At 47.1% G+C, this 13,274-nt stretch overlaps 4 protein-coding genes across 4 annotated transcripts; all 4 read right to left on the bottom strand.

Annotated features, from left to right (window-relative positions):
* Positions 1 to 231: 231 nt before the first annotated feature.
* Positions 232 to 2,147, bottom strand: F4807DRAFT_429917 (uncharacterized protein). The gene has a single exon (XM_047998378.1). The coding sequence runs from the start codon at positions 1,793 to 1,795 to the stop codon at positions 923 to 925; it is 873 nt and encodes a 290-aa protein (XP_047853429.1). The 5' UTR covers positions 1,796 to 2,147; the 3' UTR covers positions 232 to 922.
* Positions 2,148 to 7,128, bottom strand: F4807DRAFT_429915 (SacI homology domain-containing protein). Its single transcript, XM_047998377.1, has 6 exons — positions 6,270 to 7,128; positions 4,875 to 6,161; positions 4,280 to 4,815; positions 4,116 to 4,225; positions 3,953 to 4,062; positions 2,148 to 3,898 (listed from the first exon to the last, which is right to left on the bottom strand). The coding sequence occupies exons 1-6, from the start codon at positions 6,902 to 6,904 to the stop codon at positions 2,581 to 2,583; spliced, it is 3,996 nt and encodes a 1,331-aa protein (XP_047853428.1). The 5' UTR covers positions 6,905 to 7,128; the 3' UTR covers positions 2,148 to 2,580.
* Positions 7,129 to 8,455: 1,327 nt separating this feature from the next.
* F4807DRAFT_452191 (14-3-3 protein) lies at positions 8,456 to 9,337 on the bottom strand (the record flags this gene model as incomplete). Its single annotated transcript, XM_048000305.1, has 3 exons — positions 8,456 to 8,809; positions 8,870 to 8,957; positions 9,033 to 9,337. 3 exons carry the CDS (start codon positions 9,335 to 9,337, stop codon positions 8,456 to 8,458), a joined length of 747 nt encoding a protein of 248 aa, XP_047853427.1.
* A 2,162-nt stretch (positions 9,338 to 11,499) lies between these two features.
* On the bottom strand, positions 11,500 to 13,165 carry F4807DRAFT_137729 (alpha/beta-hydrolase). The gene has a single exon (XM_047993077.1). It carries the CDS (start codon positions 12,947 to 12,949, stop codon positions 11,708 to 11,710), a length of 1,242 nt encoding a protein of 413 aa, XP_047853426.1. The 5' UTR covers positions 12,950 to 13,165; the 3' UTR covers positions 11,500 to 11,707.
* Positions 13,166 to 13,274: the final 109 nt, after the last annotated feature.

The raw sequence follows: 13,274 nt of genomic DNA, 5'->3' as shown, positions 1-13,274 counted from the left end.
GCTAAAAGTACCTTGTACGTATTTTTTCAAAGGAAAATCGAAAAATTTTGCATAACACCCGATTTTCTCTTTAGACCACCTACGTTCAACCGACATCGTCCACACATAGCTTCACGAGTTTCTATGAACTCGGTCTTTGCCGGTCGCAAGTGCGGAATATTGTTGGCAGAGAATACCCAAAGGTAAAGGAAAGCAATGTCATAAGTTTCGATTCTCCATGTATATATATATATATATATATATATATATATATACACCCTTACCTCTCCAACTTCCATCAATATCAAACAGGCCGGTGATGATACCCCAAAATCAATCAATGATAGGAAGAGGGATATCCAAAACGGAAATGATCTCAAATCATGAAATCTGAGGCCTGTGCCGATGTCGATGTTTCATTTGTCAACCATATGTCCTCGAATGCTTACTTTATGTTCGCTTGCTCATTGAAATATATGCAAGAAATTTAAGTTAGATAGTGTTCTAATTCAGGATGTTGAAAGTAGCTATATCCAACAGTTCTAAAGACAATCAATTGAGCCTAGCATTTTCCACTTCTTACGCTGTACATTGAATTGAATAGAGGGTGCTCCGGAATAGGTACCGGCCACCAACGTAGTCTTTTGATCGTTCTAATCTACAGCGCCTCAAGAAACCAAAGTCTACTCGCTAACACCTACGGGTATCCCCAAACCCATATGCCGCTGTATCCATTGCCCTGTTAAAGCTATGCTGGTAACAATTCAAACCACCCTTTATCCGGATGAACTTAAGCCATTCGAAGTATACCTATAAAACCGTCGTCCCGGAAAAAACGACTTACCTCCATAGAATAAAATGCATTTCCTCTTATAATACACAATCGAACCGAACCAAGTATCCGTGTCCGAGGTGCCCGTACACCGGATCGATGTGACAAAACTCAAGCTTTACTTTCGTTCTTGTTTTGCTTTTCCAGCAACCTTTGAGCTCTGCGTAGCCGCGCTGCAGATTCATCAATGGTTAGCTTGGGCCTTCCACGTCCATCGTCATCATCGTCACTCAAGCCCGAAAGCAGGGTCTTAACTGACCCGGCTCTTAAAAGATCATCCCTGCTCGGGACCGTGTGGTACATCTCCGTCGCCCTCGGCCGTACCGTCGGCGGGCCCGAGCTCAAGGAGTCCGTCGACGACTTCCTCAGCAACCCCAATAGCGGCTTCAGGACTTGCTTCCTCTTGGAGTTCTCGTTCTCGGGGGTAACAGCTCTCTTGATTTGTTCTAGGGGCTTTCTTGCCTTCTGTTTGAGCCATGCCTTGGGGGGCGTCTTGTATTGCTGATATGAAAGGACATCCGATAGACGATTGACGCTGGTGGTGGATCGGGGACTCGGGTTTGTGCAAACTATGCCCCTTTCTCCTTTTACCCCGACCTTCAGGAACATCACGCCTGCGTTCACGGGCGAATCGCACGTTGGACACGGGTCTTCCTCAGGTATGAACAACCCTATCTGAGGAGGAGAATCTCTTGGCGGCGTCCCGTGAGGTTCTGGTTGTATATCCGAGTCCATGGCAGTGCTACTCGACGCTTCAGTTCGCTGCACCCCTCTGCGGGCCACGGCTTTGCCTTTCCCTTTGCCCTCACTTTTGGCTCTCCGTGTGAATGAGGGATCAACCATGGAAGGCCCGGAACAGAGGCATTGGGTCTTCGAATACTCGACTTCGGTTCTCCAGACGTATATTTGCCGTACCTTCTCATCTGTTAATTCCTTAAACTCTTTTTTGTCTTTGCGATACGATGCTCCCGAGGTTTGCGCCATCTTGCTTTAAATACCGCTCTGGCGACTTATCGGAAAAGGAGTAGAAACCTCAAGGTATATTAGAGAAAGTTGAGGAATCTCGGGAACGTGGAAAAAGTTGCTGTCCTGGAATTCGACGTATAATCGCAAAGGACGGAAGATATTAATGACAATTCGTCAGCTACGACTACTTGACATAGTATAATTAAGTCGTGATGATGTCTGCCGTCGGAGTCGTAAGCTGAGTAGAAATGAATTATACCCTCAATTAAAACAGTATGATAAAAAGAACTTATGGTACAAGAATCAATTGATTCAAATTTCCAATTTCCGATCTATTAGTTCGGTAACTATTGAGTTCGTCGATGCACGTCTAAGTCAGACGCGACATCCTTCTCAAGACGAAGTTTGGACAAACTAAAGCTTTTATCTTATCAAGGTGTGACGTCAACCCGACGGGAGTAGTTCGGTGAGTAGCAACCGTCTCGCGCCTCCATCAACCTCGTGAACAGGAAGGCGTGATTTCTTTGCTATTCCTTATAAATCATCACGTTTAGTATACATCTTAATAAGGTAGTGGCATATTTAGGTAATTAACTTATTAGTATTACCACATCATTTATTTGTAGAACGTCTTATGTCTACCGTGCGTAATAATTCATCTTAAGTCCGTCCTGTTAAGAAATTCGTTTTCACCCTGCACGGACGTCGTATATATACTGAATTAAACTACAACGCTGTAAAACGCCACGCTGTGTCAACGCCAACCCCTTTTGAATATAATATCATCTAGACAAGGGAGATATCTAACTTGGTTTTAAAGTTTCCCATCCATTCATCTCGGTATTGTCATCGCCACCAAGGAGATCTACGCTAGTCCTCGTCACTGGTTGAGATAATTGTGTGTGATGCTGCTGCTGTTGCTGTTGCTGTGGGCGTACTGGCAAAGGTGGCTTTCGCTCCGTGTTCCCGAGCCCAGGCAATGGAACTCGACTTATAGCCGCAGCTGAGCTAGATGGCCCGGTTGTAAAACCATTGTGCGTGACAGTGTCGATATGAGGTGATGTTGCTTTGAGCATTCCGCCAGTTAACGCGCCAGATTTGTTAGCTTCAAGTTTAGAAGTCAGGTTGGAGACATTCGAGATAGCAGTCACGGTCTTGCGTGGGATGGGCGGTTTTGGTGTTTGTTGATCTATGAGTGAACTAAAACTGCTGGTTTCGGGGAGAGAAGGATTGGTGGAGGGTGAGGGTGATGTAAGATGGACTGGCTTTCTGGCTATAGGCGGAGGCGCCTTAGACTTATTCGACGTTAGGGATGACGTCGACATAGTCCTCATTGGTGGTTCTGGTACACCAGGTTTTGTTGCTCGTAACGCGGGATGCGCCCCCGCAGAACTGGACGGTTGAGAAGGCGGGAAACCTGTAGATGTCTGTCTTCTGGGCGGAGGTGGCGGCGGAGCTTCGTTCCTATGTGTAGGCATTTGTTCATCATGCAAATTGATCTGGCCAACCTTAGTGGGTAAGGTGGCCGGATCAAAAGGTGGAGGAAGTTTCCTGGGCGAGGAGTTGGATGCAGCCGATGTCGAGAGGATGGAAGAGTGGTTAATGTGCTCGTAGGGAGAGCTAGAGATGCTGGAGAACGAGGAGAGTCTTGAATTGGATCTGGGTATCGCAACCCAGTCCGGTTCTTCCGACGGAGTAAACGGATTTGAAGGACGGTTAGGGTTTAGCACCATAGTGGAATTCCCGTTGATGGGTTTCGGTGGCCCGACTGTGGACTTCGCCATCTTGCCGTTATCAAGCCACCATCTCTGCCGGTCTGAGCTCGCCGGAGGTAATCCCGGCTCGATAGGATCGTACCCAATGAGGTCTTCATCATCGTCGGAGTCCTCGCTAAGTAAACTTGCAGCTGTGTGACCTACTTCTGCTTTACGGCGTTCGTACAGCTCCCGACTGATCTTCTCCCTAAGTGCTTCATTTATAATGTTTACTGTGCATTGGAACGTTGCGAATACGGGGCGGTGATCTGAAAATCGCAAAGGGGCACAGTTGTATGACAATTGCCGTATATTTGTACCTTTGCGTAAGATGCGGTCCGTCCATGCCGGAATACGTAATTTTTCACTGCCAAAAGTCTCAGCTAAGGTCTTGAAATTTTTCTGTGGCATAACAACTTACGAGCTGTCATATCTATCAGTACCAACATCGAATTTGTACGTTGGCATGAATGTAATCCTGGCTTCGGAGTAGTATGGAAAAGAGAGACCGGCGACCATTTGTAAATTCAACTAGAATGTGTTAATAACTGCCGGTTTTACTGGACGAGATTCCGCAGACGTACCTGGTCATTCTCATACAGCTTCTCTAGGTCTTTCTTTTGGATTAAATCCATGACCCTTTCGTGTGATAGACCAATACGGTAGTTGAAATCTCCAAGCCAGATAACCGTGTCTGCATATTTGTAAGTAATTGTATGTTCTATAAAGTATTTGATGATTCTCATACCGTGGTCGTCGATACCCCTATTCCTCTGGAACCGCAGTCCATGATGAATCGTAGCGTAATCCTTATTTCTTTCATCATAGTTGGAGAACCCGGCGGCGAGATGGGCTGTCACAAAGCATATCTGAGTACTCGCATACTCCATTCTGATAGCGACTGCGCCTTTATTCCCTGCTATGCCGGACATCCCCGTTTTCTTGACGCTTCCCTCGACATTCTTTATCTTCGGAAGCACTGATGCTTTTACGAAGATGCAAAGTGCAGCGCCCACAAGTTGCCCGCTACGAAGTAGAACGTATTTCTCTCCTCCTGATAGTTTTGCGCGGGTATTGAGTGTTTTCTTGATAGCTCTCTCCCATAACTGCTTTCTGGTAGGGTCGCTATTCATGATTTGTTGAGCACTCAATTCAACAATCTCTTGGAACCCTACTGCTACTATCTCCGGCTGTGTTGAACCAAGCTCCTGAGGGCAAAGCCAAGGAGATAAATCTTCCTCGATGCCATTTGTACGTCCATTTAAGTTAAACGTCCCAACCCACCTATATCGAATTAGTTATTATGGACGACATATACGGATTTGGGTTGTATCAAGACTCACATCGTGATGTTTTCTGTTGACGAATACTCGGAACTACGTTTACTGAGTTCGACAGATATGTAATCGCTGATTGGGTCGAAGAGATGGACAGGAGCCTGGCCGACTAATCGTCCTAGGAGCATATCAATTGTGTTTTGCCTTGCCTTGTCGGTAAAGTTATTGATGTAAAGTCTCGTCGCACTTTTTCGAGCGTCCGCGAAGGCGCCAGCTATAGACATTTTGCCGGTCCTTGTGAATGAGGATTTGAGTGCGCCTGTACCGGCGTAAATCCTAGAGAGAGCGTCACCGTTATCGGCCCAGAGAGTGGAATGTCGCATCCAGAAGTCTGACGCGGCGTATTCACCGCGATGAGTCAAGAATGCCTCAACAGCCATCTGCGAAATGATAGTCTGAATAAGATTGGTTCTGTCTAAACAGTCTAGGCAATTTGTCCGAAAGACTCCCTCCTGCTGAAGCACGACAACCATCCTTTGGTGGCCAGGCGAATCGTTAATGTCGATCATATCATCTGTTAGCTCAGCTAGATAATATGCGAAACCATCGGCAGAATGCTCGATATAGCGCCGAATTTCTCGAGCAGCCTCGTATCCGGCCGCTTTCGTTTCCGCATGGAAATCATAGTCCGTCTCCCGCAATAGGGCGTGATCAGACGATTGCTTGTCAACAACACGGCTAAGCGAGCAATGCTGTAGGCCATAATGGAACAGATTTGTAAGCTCTGCCTCCCCTGGCTTTGTTGCACTGAGAAGATTGACAATGTGTACCGCACCATAAGACTGTTCCAATTCCTCGAAATGTTTATCGAATGCTGGTTGCGTCCCATCAGCTGAGCGTGTGATTGAAATCTTCTGCTGGCCCGGGATAAGACCTGGAGTCTGTTCCCAGAACACTGGCACAGAGCCGCGAACTTGCGCATACGAGAAAAGGACACCAGAGGGACTCCAATATATCGTTTCTGTTTCGACGAAATTGGCCACGTGTCCATCATCATCAATTCCTCGGCTGTTAAAGCGAGTTCCAGCTCGCTTACACGACAAACGTGAAATAACGGTGAGGTAGGATGGAAGACCAGACTTGCCATCTCGCAAAGGCGCCGCACTTTGAGGGATCGTCATAGTTAAGCAGAATCCTCGTATAGCAGAGGTCAAAATCCTTGAGGCATCAAGAGCCTCACGTTCATGAGCCAACAACCTAGATCTAAACTGGACCAAGGGACTGATCATGAAGTAATTCCACAAGAAAGAGTCGTCGAAATTGTCAATATCGAACGTGTCCGAATCTATTGGCCTATATGGACGGCGTCAGCTTCTGATGCTGAATCTGGCCTATATCCCATCCGAGTATAGGGAAGGAAATTTGTATAGAACTACAACTATTACGGAGGAGCCAACAAACCTATCTTGTAACCTATTTGTCAGGTCAAAATCTGTACTGTAATAAAAGCTGCCATTGCTCAACAGCCCCCGCAGTTCGTGATATGGAGATTCTATTTCGCCTTCTCTTCTGCCAAGACTTTGGCCATACAGAGGGGCAGAGTCGGAGAGGTCACTGTCGTACGTATTTAGGGATATAACATTATCGTACTCTGAGCTGTTGAGGCAGAAAAAGTCGACACTCGCAATTTTTTCGACAGTTTCCCCGGGTCGCAGTGTTGCTACCCGCGATGCCTGCGTTATTACACATAGGAATACATCTTGATTTATGGATATAAGGCCGAGTGTCCCATAAATGGGGCGCGGTGTGAGAGGTCTAAAGTCGCTAAGAAGTTGCTTAGATATGGGGGAAAATTCGACCATGCATTTGGATACGGGACCGTCTCCGGCACTACGGGATCGTGCTGACGAGACGGATAAAAGCGAGCCATTCGCAATCGCTTCGCTCGTTGTAGGGCTATACCGGAATATCAAGGCATGGGTCGGCGTGGCGATTGCGATTGCTCGATGAGGATATTCGCGGAGGAGCAACTGGCTGGACTTCTCAGCCGACGGTGCTGAAGTGAAAGTTCGCGATGGGTGAGGGTACTGATCCATGCTGAATTAGCAGGACAGTGGGAAACAATAGGAGCTGTTCCGAAAAGTAGCACATGCTACATAGAAGCGATATAGAGACAAGGAGTCGAAGAGTCGAAGGGAGGGAAAATCAAATCCAATCCACAAAGGTGGAATCTACAAATGTTGAGGTACAGTTTTTAGTGGTGGGTGCACATGCTTCTTGGAACTTGGCCTTACTTCGGGACTTGTGACGTTGCTCCTTCCCTTTCGTATCAGCCCTGCGAATTGGCGGTTCAAATTGGTTTATATTTTCACTGTGGGGGAAGGGCACTACCTGTTAAAAATGGGTCCCGAATTTCTTTTGTGGGGCGCCGAGCACCGACTTACTACGGGCAGCCTATGAGGCTGAAGCTGAGTAACTCGTCCATCCTAGTACAGGGTATTGTTACCTCAGTATAACTTCTCGATAGCATTTGAGTGTTGCAAAGGATATTAAGCTGCCGCGAGTCGAACTAGTATCTGACCACTTCTGTCACTCAGGTGGTAGATGCTACATTGACTACACTTAATATCTAAAAGTGGACAGCATAACCATAATTAGTATTGCATTGTGCAATGGCGGTGAATTCATAGCGATGCTAGCCCGGTTGGCTGTACCAGAGATTTGAAGGAGTGTTCTGTATACGGATACACCGAGAAGACCGAAGGATAACCAGGTTTCTTCGGAAATCTATTAGTAGTCAACGAGACATTCCTTACTAAAGACCTACTCAGATGGCATGCATACCCCCTGTCGTAACAGACAAGGACCTATAGGGGTAAAATGGTTCACGAGAATATCCACCTACGGACATAGATATAACTAACGTGCATTCTCATCTTCAGAGGCCAAGAAGTCGGTACTAAGTTTTGTTTTTTATTCTGGTATAGGGAATACGCATTGCGGAGATGCGGATCGGCAATTGACGAATGTAGTGAACACGCATCAAAGTAGCAGAAGTCCAGCCTTAATCGACGCAGTCTGTCCAGGGCCAACCATAGGGAAACTATCTCCTCACCGATCGGTGAAACAAGGCGTAGATCATTTGCAATTCCACCTGAAGCAGACCTGTATACTACCTAAATCTCACGTGGTGCGCAAGGTCCGGCGTACAAGGCGAACTATAGGGGACGTGCAATGTATTTGACTGATCAAAGGAAAACATGAGATATCTCTCGAAAACCATAAAACAAACAGGGGGGAAACGTGTATGAAACTGTCCATATGACCATCAACAAGACCTCGCCAGCCCCTGTATGCGCAGAGGTAGTTGAAATACAGCCGTAGTTGTGGAAATGCATATCGTATTGTCCAGTCAGGGCATACTATAGTGTAGCCGTTACTGACATATCCTCGAGTGAAAAAAATGACAAGGGAAAGGCCTGTCCATATTTTCCACTCCCACGTTCAAAACAATCGCCTGAGTCACCCTTCCCAACCGATGCCATAAATCCTTCGCCCGTTAGGCATTAACGAAACCCCGGCCCTTCGGAAAATCTTACGGAGTACGCATATGTAGCCGTGGCAAGAAGGTATCAACGGTGAGGTGTTTAAGACTCGGTGGGGGCGGGAGCCTCCTCTTTAGGCTTCTCGGCTTCCTCGGCTGGCTTGTCCTCCTTAGCGCCCTCCTGAGCGGCAGCACCCTCGCCCTCGGCGCTCTCACTAGAAGTCCACAGAGTCAGGTTGTCACGGAGCAGCTGCATGATGAGTGTGCTGTCACGGTAGGACTCCTCAGACAATGAGTCGAGCTCTGCAATGGCGTCATCGAAGGCCTGCTTGGCCAGGTGGCAAGCGCGGTCGGGTGAGTTGAGAATCTCGTAGTAGAAGACCGAGAAGTTGAGCGCAAGTCCTAGGCGGATGGGATGCGTGGGGGTGAGCTCAGTCTGGGCCACGTCGGTAGCGCTCTAATGAAATTATCTACGTCAATGTTTGTACAACGCATGCTCGTGACTTATTGAACTTACCTTGTAAGCCTCGTGGGCGGCGGTAGCAGCGACCTTGCGCTTCTCACCAGACGCGAACTCAGCCAGGTAACGGTGGTAGTCGCCCTTCCTGAAAAAGGGGGGTACAACATTAGTATGTAGTAATATGAGGGCACGCTGTCATGATTGTGGTAGGACAACTTACATCTTGTGGTAAAAGACCTTAGACTCGCCCGTGGCGGCGTTGGGGATCAAGCTCTCATCCAGGACATCCAGAACATCTTGGCAGACCTTCTCAAGTTCGGTCTCGATCTTGTTTCGGTACTCACGGATGGTGGAGACGTGCTTATCAGAGCCCTTGGACTCCTCCTTCTGCTCGATCGAAGAGATGATTCGCCACGAGGCACGTCGGGTTCCGACGACGTTCTTGTAGGCAACAGAGAGGAGGTTGCGCTCGTCAACAGAGAGCTCTCCGCCAAGCTTAGCGACCTCCTTCATGTAAGTAACCATCTCATCGTAACGCTCAGCCTGCTCGCAAAGGCGAGCCAGGAAGGTCTTGCTGTGGAAGAATGCTGATTAGTCCATTTCCCCCTTGTACTTATACGTCGAAAAGCGGTCACCTAAAGGCGGGGATGCGCAGCATTTAACGAACCTTTCACGCTACAGGTAAGAATTAATGTTAGCAGAGTCCTTGTACTAAGAATGCCAGATTGAAGGTACAACTAAGGTTATGAGGTTATGCAGTGGTGTGCGGGCGCGGTGGAGGCGAATGGCAGCATGGCCGAGACAAGGCAGTCCTCGAAGTGCATGTGGAAAAGGGATTCGGGGTAATGGGCAATGGGCAATGGTAAAGGGTATTGAAAACTTACCTCAGTAGTCATCTTGGTCTCTGGTGTGCGAAGGGTAATGGTGGTGAACAAGATGGATGACGATCAAAGTGGAAGTGGACGTAGAAATAGAGAGTCGGGTAATGGATTGTTTGTTTGTGAGTTGAATGGGAAAAAGGTGGGATTGTTTACAAGTGTACGTCGAAGTTAAAGGGTGTTGAAAATCGACGAGGTTTAAGGTGCGGGAGGAGAAATCAGTAAATGCGGCCAGGTGCTGGGTGCTGGCTGTCAGGTCCCAAAATTGTCCCAAAATTGCGCCTGAGTTCTCCAACTTTAGCACTTGGCTTGTGCGGAAAAGAAATCCATTGCTATCCATAGTACTTAAGTACCCAGGTACTTCCTACAATACGCCTCATTCTAGCGTGCACGATCATTGAATGCCTGTGAATGCCTAGCACTCATGGTTCGGGTTACGCAGGCAGTAGCAGGCAGGCGGGTTACGATTACAATCTGCGCAATTGCCTGGTTTGTATCTCGGTACCTCAACCTCTTAACCTTCCAGTCAAAAGCTTGCTTGCCCCTCATTGCCGTCTTCGGCCTGGAATCTTCTCCCAATCTCCTATACCTTATCAAGTATCAGTACAAACAACAATAACAATCGTATCAACATTGAAATCAAGAAACACCAACATCATAGACTCATACTCTCAATAAAAGCATTTAAACTTACTTTTTATCCCTGTTTGTCTCTATCTAGAATGATATTTCATAATTAATTCAGTCCTTGTTTTTGTTCTTCACATTCTGCATAAGAGTTATATTACACGATAATTTGTTTCCCCACCATCGTCCGCCTCAACTTTGAACTCGCTAATCCATGCTCTATGTCGTACCTACGTACCTACATACCTACATCATGGATATGTACATACCTACATACTACCTAGGTAGTAGTTGGATATTCGTTTGAGGGACCGTGAGGACTGAGCACTCAATAATGTTAGTATATTTATCCCCTCATAAGCAAAAAGACGACATGATTGCTTCATTATCCAGTAGAACTAGCCAACACTGCATGGAACCTACCACTGATCTAGACGCTGACTCGCATGCCCGCTGCAGCGTTTGTTGCGCGAGTCGGCTGTGGAATGAGACGAGAAGCCTAATATCAACATCAGTCAGCGAAATGGCCCCCAACCTATTATATACCATCATTCGCCTTCTCTCTATACTCTCGACGCGTGACCCAGATCAACAACATGATAATGCCTCGTATCGTAGCCTTTAAATATTGTACCATACACCATTTTGTACCGATAGCACGGAAAATATTCTATAGTATCCTCCAATGAACATACCACCTACAAAGTTGCCATGAGATTCTAAAACCCCACTACTAGGTACTCTACATGCAGGGTCTTATCATCGTGTGGTCTATCGGTCCATGCGTTGTCATCACTCTCCTAGGCTTAGCCGTCCTGGCTGAGCTGGCATCCTTTTCTTCCAGTCACGGGTCCCTCCTCTACTACGACAAAAGTAATCGAGACCGATTAGGACCTTGTCACAAGCTCGCCCTACGGATTCCGCCGTCCTACTATCACTATGATCAAATCCGATCGATTGGTTCATTCACTTAAATCTATAGCCTCATGATCCTACCTGCGAGCGCATTGGGCTGATAAATACCTATGGTTGTACCTCAATCTACACTACGAATCAAATCGGTAACTTCATACAAAACTTTAAATGTCTTTGATATTCTTACAATAGCACAAGTGCTTATTTCTATGAAACGGTGCACGTAATACTAAAGATTGAATATTTTGTTGCAAAAATTGCTACTTATCATACTGAATGATATCTTATATCAACCTAGATCATCTACAACTTTTAAGTAGTATACAAACATATAATTAGGCATTATCTCCAAGGTTCTGTGAAGGTACTCTGTTCACATTGTCAAATTATATCTCTCCTCTTCAACCAGCTTAGAGGAATAGGAAATCATAATGCCTTAAGGACACCCTATGTTCACACTAGGCATCGTATGGACTCATAGCTCATCACCATTAGTATAGTTGGGATACTTGTCCCGGCCCCAGTCAATGGGATCCCCCCCTGGTACGCATAACCCTAGTCTCCAGAAGTAGTCTCGATGCGCGAAGAATAACTGCCACAATTTGAACCGGGATGGAATATCCCATAACCCTCCAGTCCATACGGGTGTATTTTGCGCCTGTTTCTCAGCAAGGATCCGGCCGGTCCTTCGAAGGGATTCTCCAGCTGAGCCAGCGATGCACCGCGCATCGGAATTCCCAATACACGGCCGAATATCCGACGGCTCGGGGGGTAGGCCGGATTTGGAGATGAAGAATTCGCCGGCGTGAGATCTGTATCCCCACTCCGAAAGTGGAAGCAATGGCACGGGGTCATCCACGTGCGTCACGCGCCGATACGTTTGCGCCTCAATTGGCTTCTCTACACCGCCAAGTTCGAAAGCCGAATTGAGATACTCAACAAACCCATCATTCCCAACTCGAGGCTCACCGAAAGTCGTCACGGCCATCTTATCCCAACCAGAAATGACTTTCAGTTCCAAGGCCGCGAGAGCAGCAACAGCACCACCTAAACTATGGCCGACGAGGAAAATCGGATAGTCGGGGTACCGTTCGCGTAGTGGCTCGAGTGCCGGCAGAACAACAGTTCTAGCTATTTTCCATGACGTCAAGAAGCCCATATGAACCGTGCAATTGTGGCAGGTATATTTCGGCTCCTTGGGCGCTTCGGATTCATCTTGATCGGGTGAAGGATACGGGACATACTCTTGTGGTATAGTGCTTAGGTCGATGACGGTATTGGTGATGCTATATGTACCACGAAATGCGACAATAATTGCTTCTTGGCTCTTGCTCTCCATCGTGTGGCCTCTGCTATTAACACTTCCGTTATGTATATCTGATTTCGAGGCTGTCCCATGGTCAACAGCAATATATCCACAGCTGTCGCTCATCAAAGCACCCGTGTTCCATGTTGTGACTAGGTCAAGTGTCGGGAAGTCATCGCATCGAGATACACATGAAAAGGGCGGAGCGATGCCGGTAGTCCCAACGCAGTAGGTGATGTCGACTAGGCGGGAGAAGCGCTCGAGAGATGCGAAGAGGTTGGGTGAGATGTGGTCAGGAGCTGAAGCATCAGTATGCTGCTGGACGGGATACTGGCTCCCTTTGAGAAGAGGCCCGAATGCAGACGCAGCGACCGCATACAACAGCAGCAGAGAAAGCATTAGCATCATCATCGTATACGGTGTAACACAGGATAAACTTGGTTGTGTCTTTCTCTAGATCCGTAGATTTAATAACATCTTATCAAGAAGCTATTGAGAATAGCCATGTCCTACAAAAGGTAGGCCCGTAGCCGAGGAGTTATGAAAGGAGAGTAGAATCAGATGAGAATGGGTGTTTATTAGGTATTATGTAGGATAAATAATGACGAAGACTGAAAGCGCCCCGTCGATGTTGAACACTTGTGCGTTAAACATTGCGCCAATGTTCCCATTGGGTCTTAGCTCATGTGATGTTTAAATAAAAGGAAAGGGTGTACCAAATAAAGTTGACAGTCGG

The sequence above is a fragment of the Annulohypoxylon truncatum genome (assembly GCF_022578515.1).
Source record: "Annulohypoxylon truncatum strain CBS 140777 unplaced genomic scaffold F4807scaffold_20, whole genome shotgun sequence".
Classification (NCBI taxonomy): Eukaryota; Fungi; Ascomycota; class Sordariomycetes; order Xylariales; family Hypoxylaceae; genus Annulohypoxylon; species Annulohypoxylon truncatum.
The sequence above is the reverse complement of the archived record's forward strand: the minus strand, read 5'-3'. Positions and strand labels throughout refer to the sequence as shown.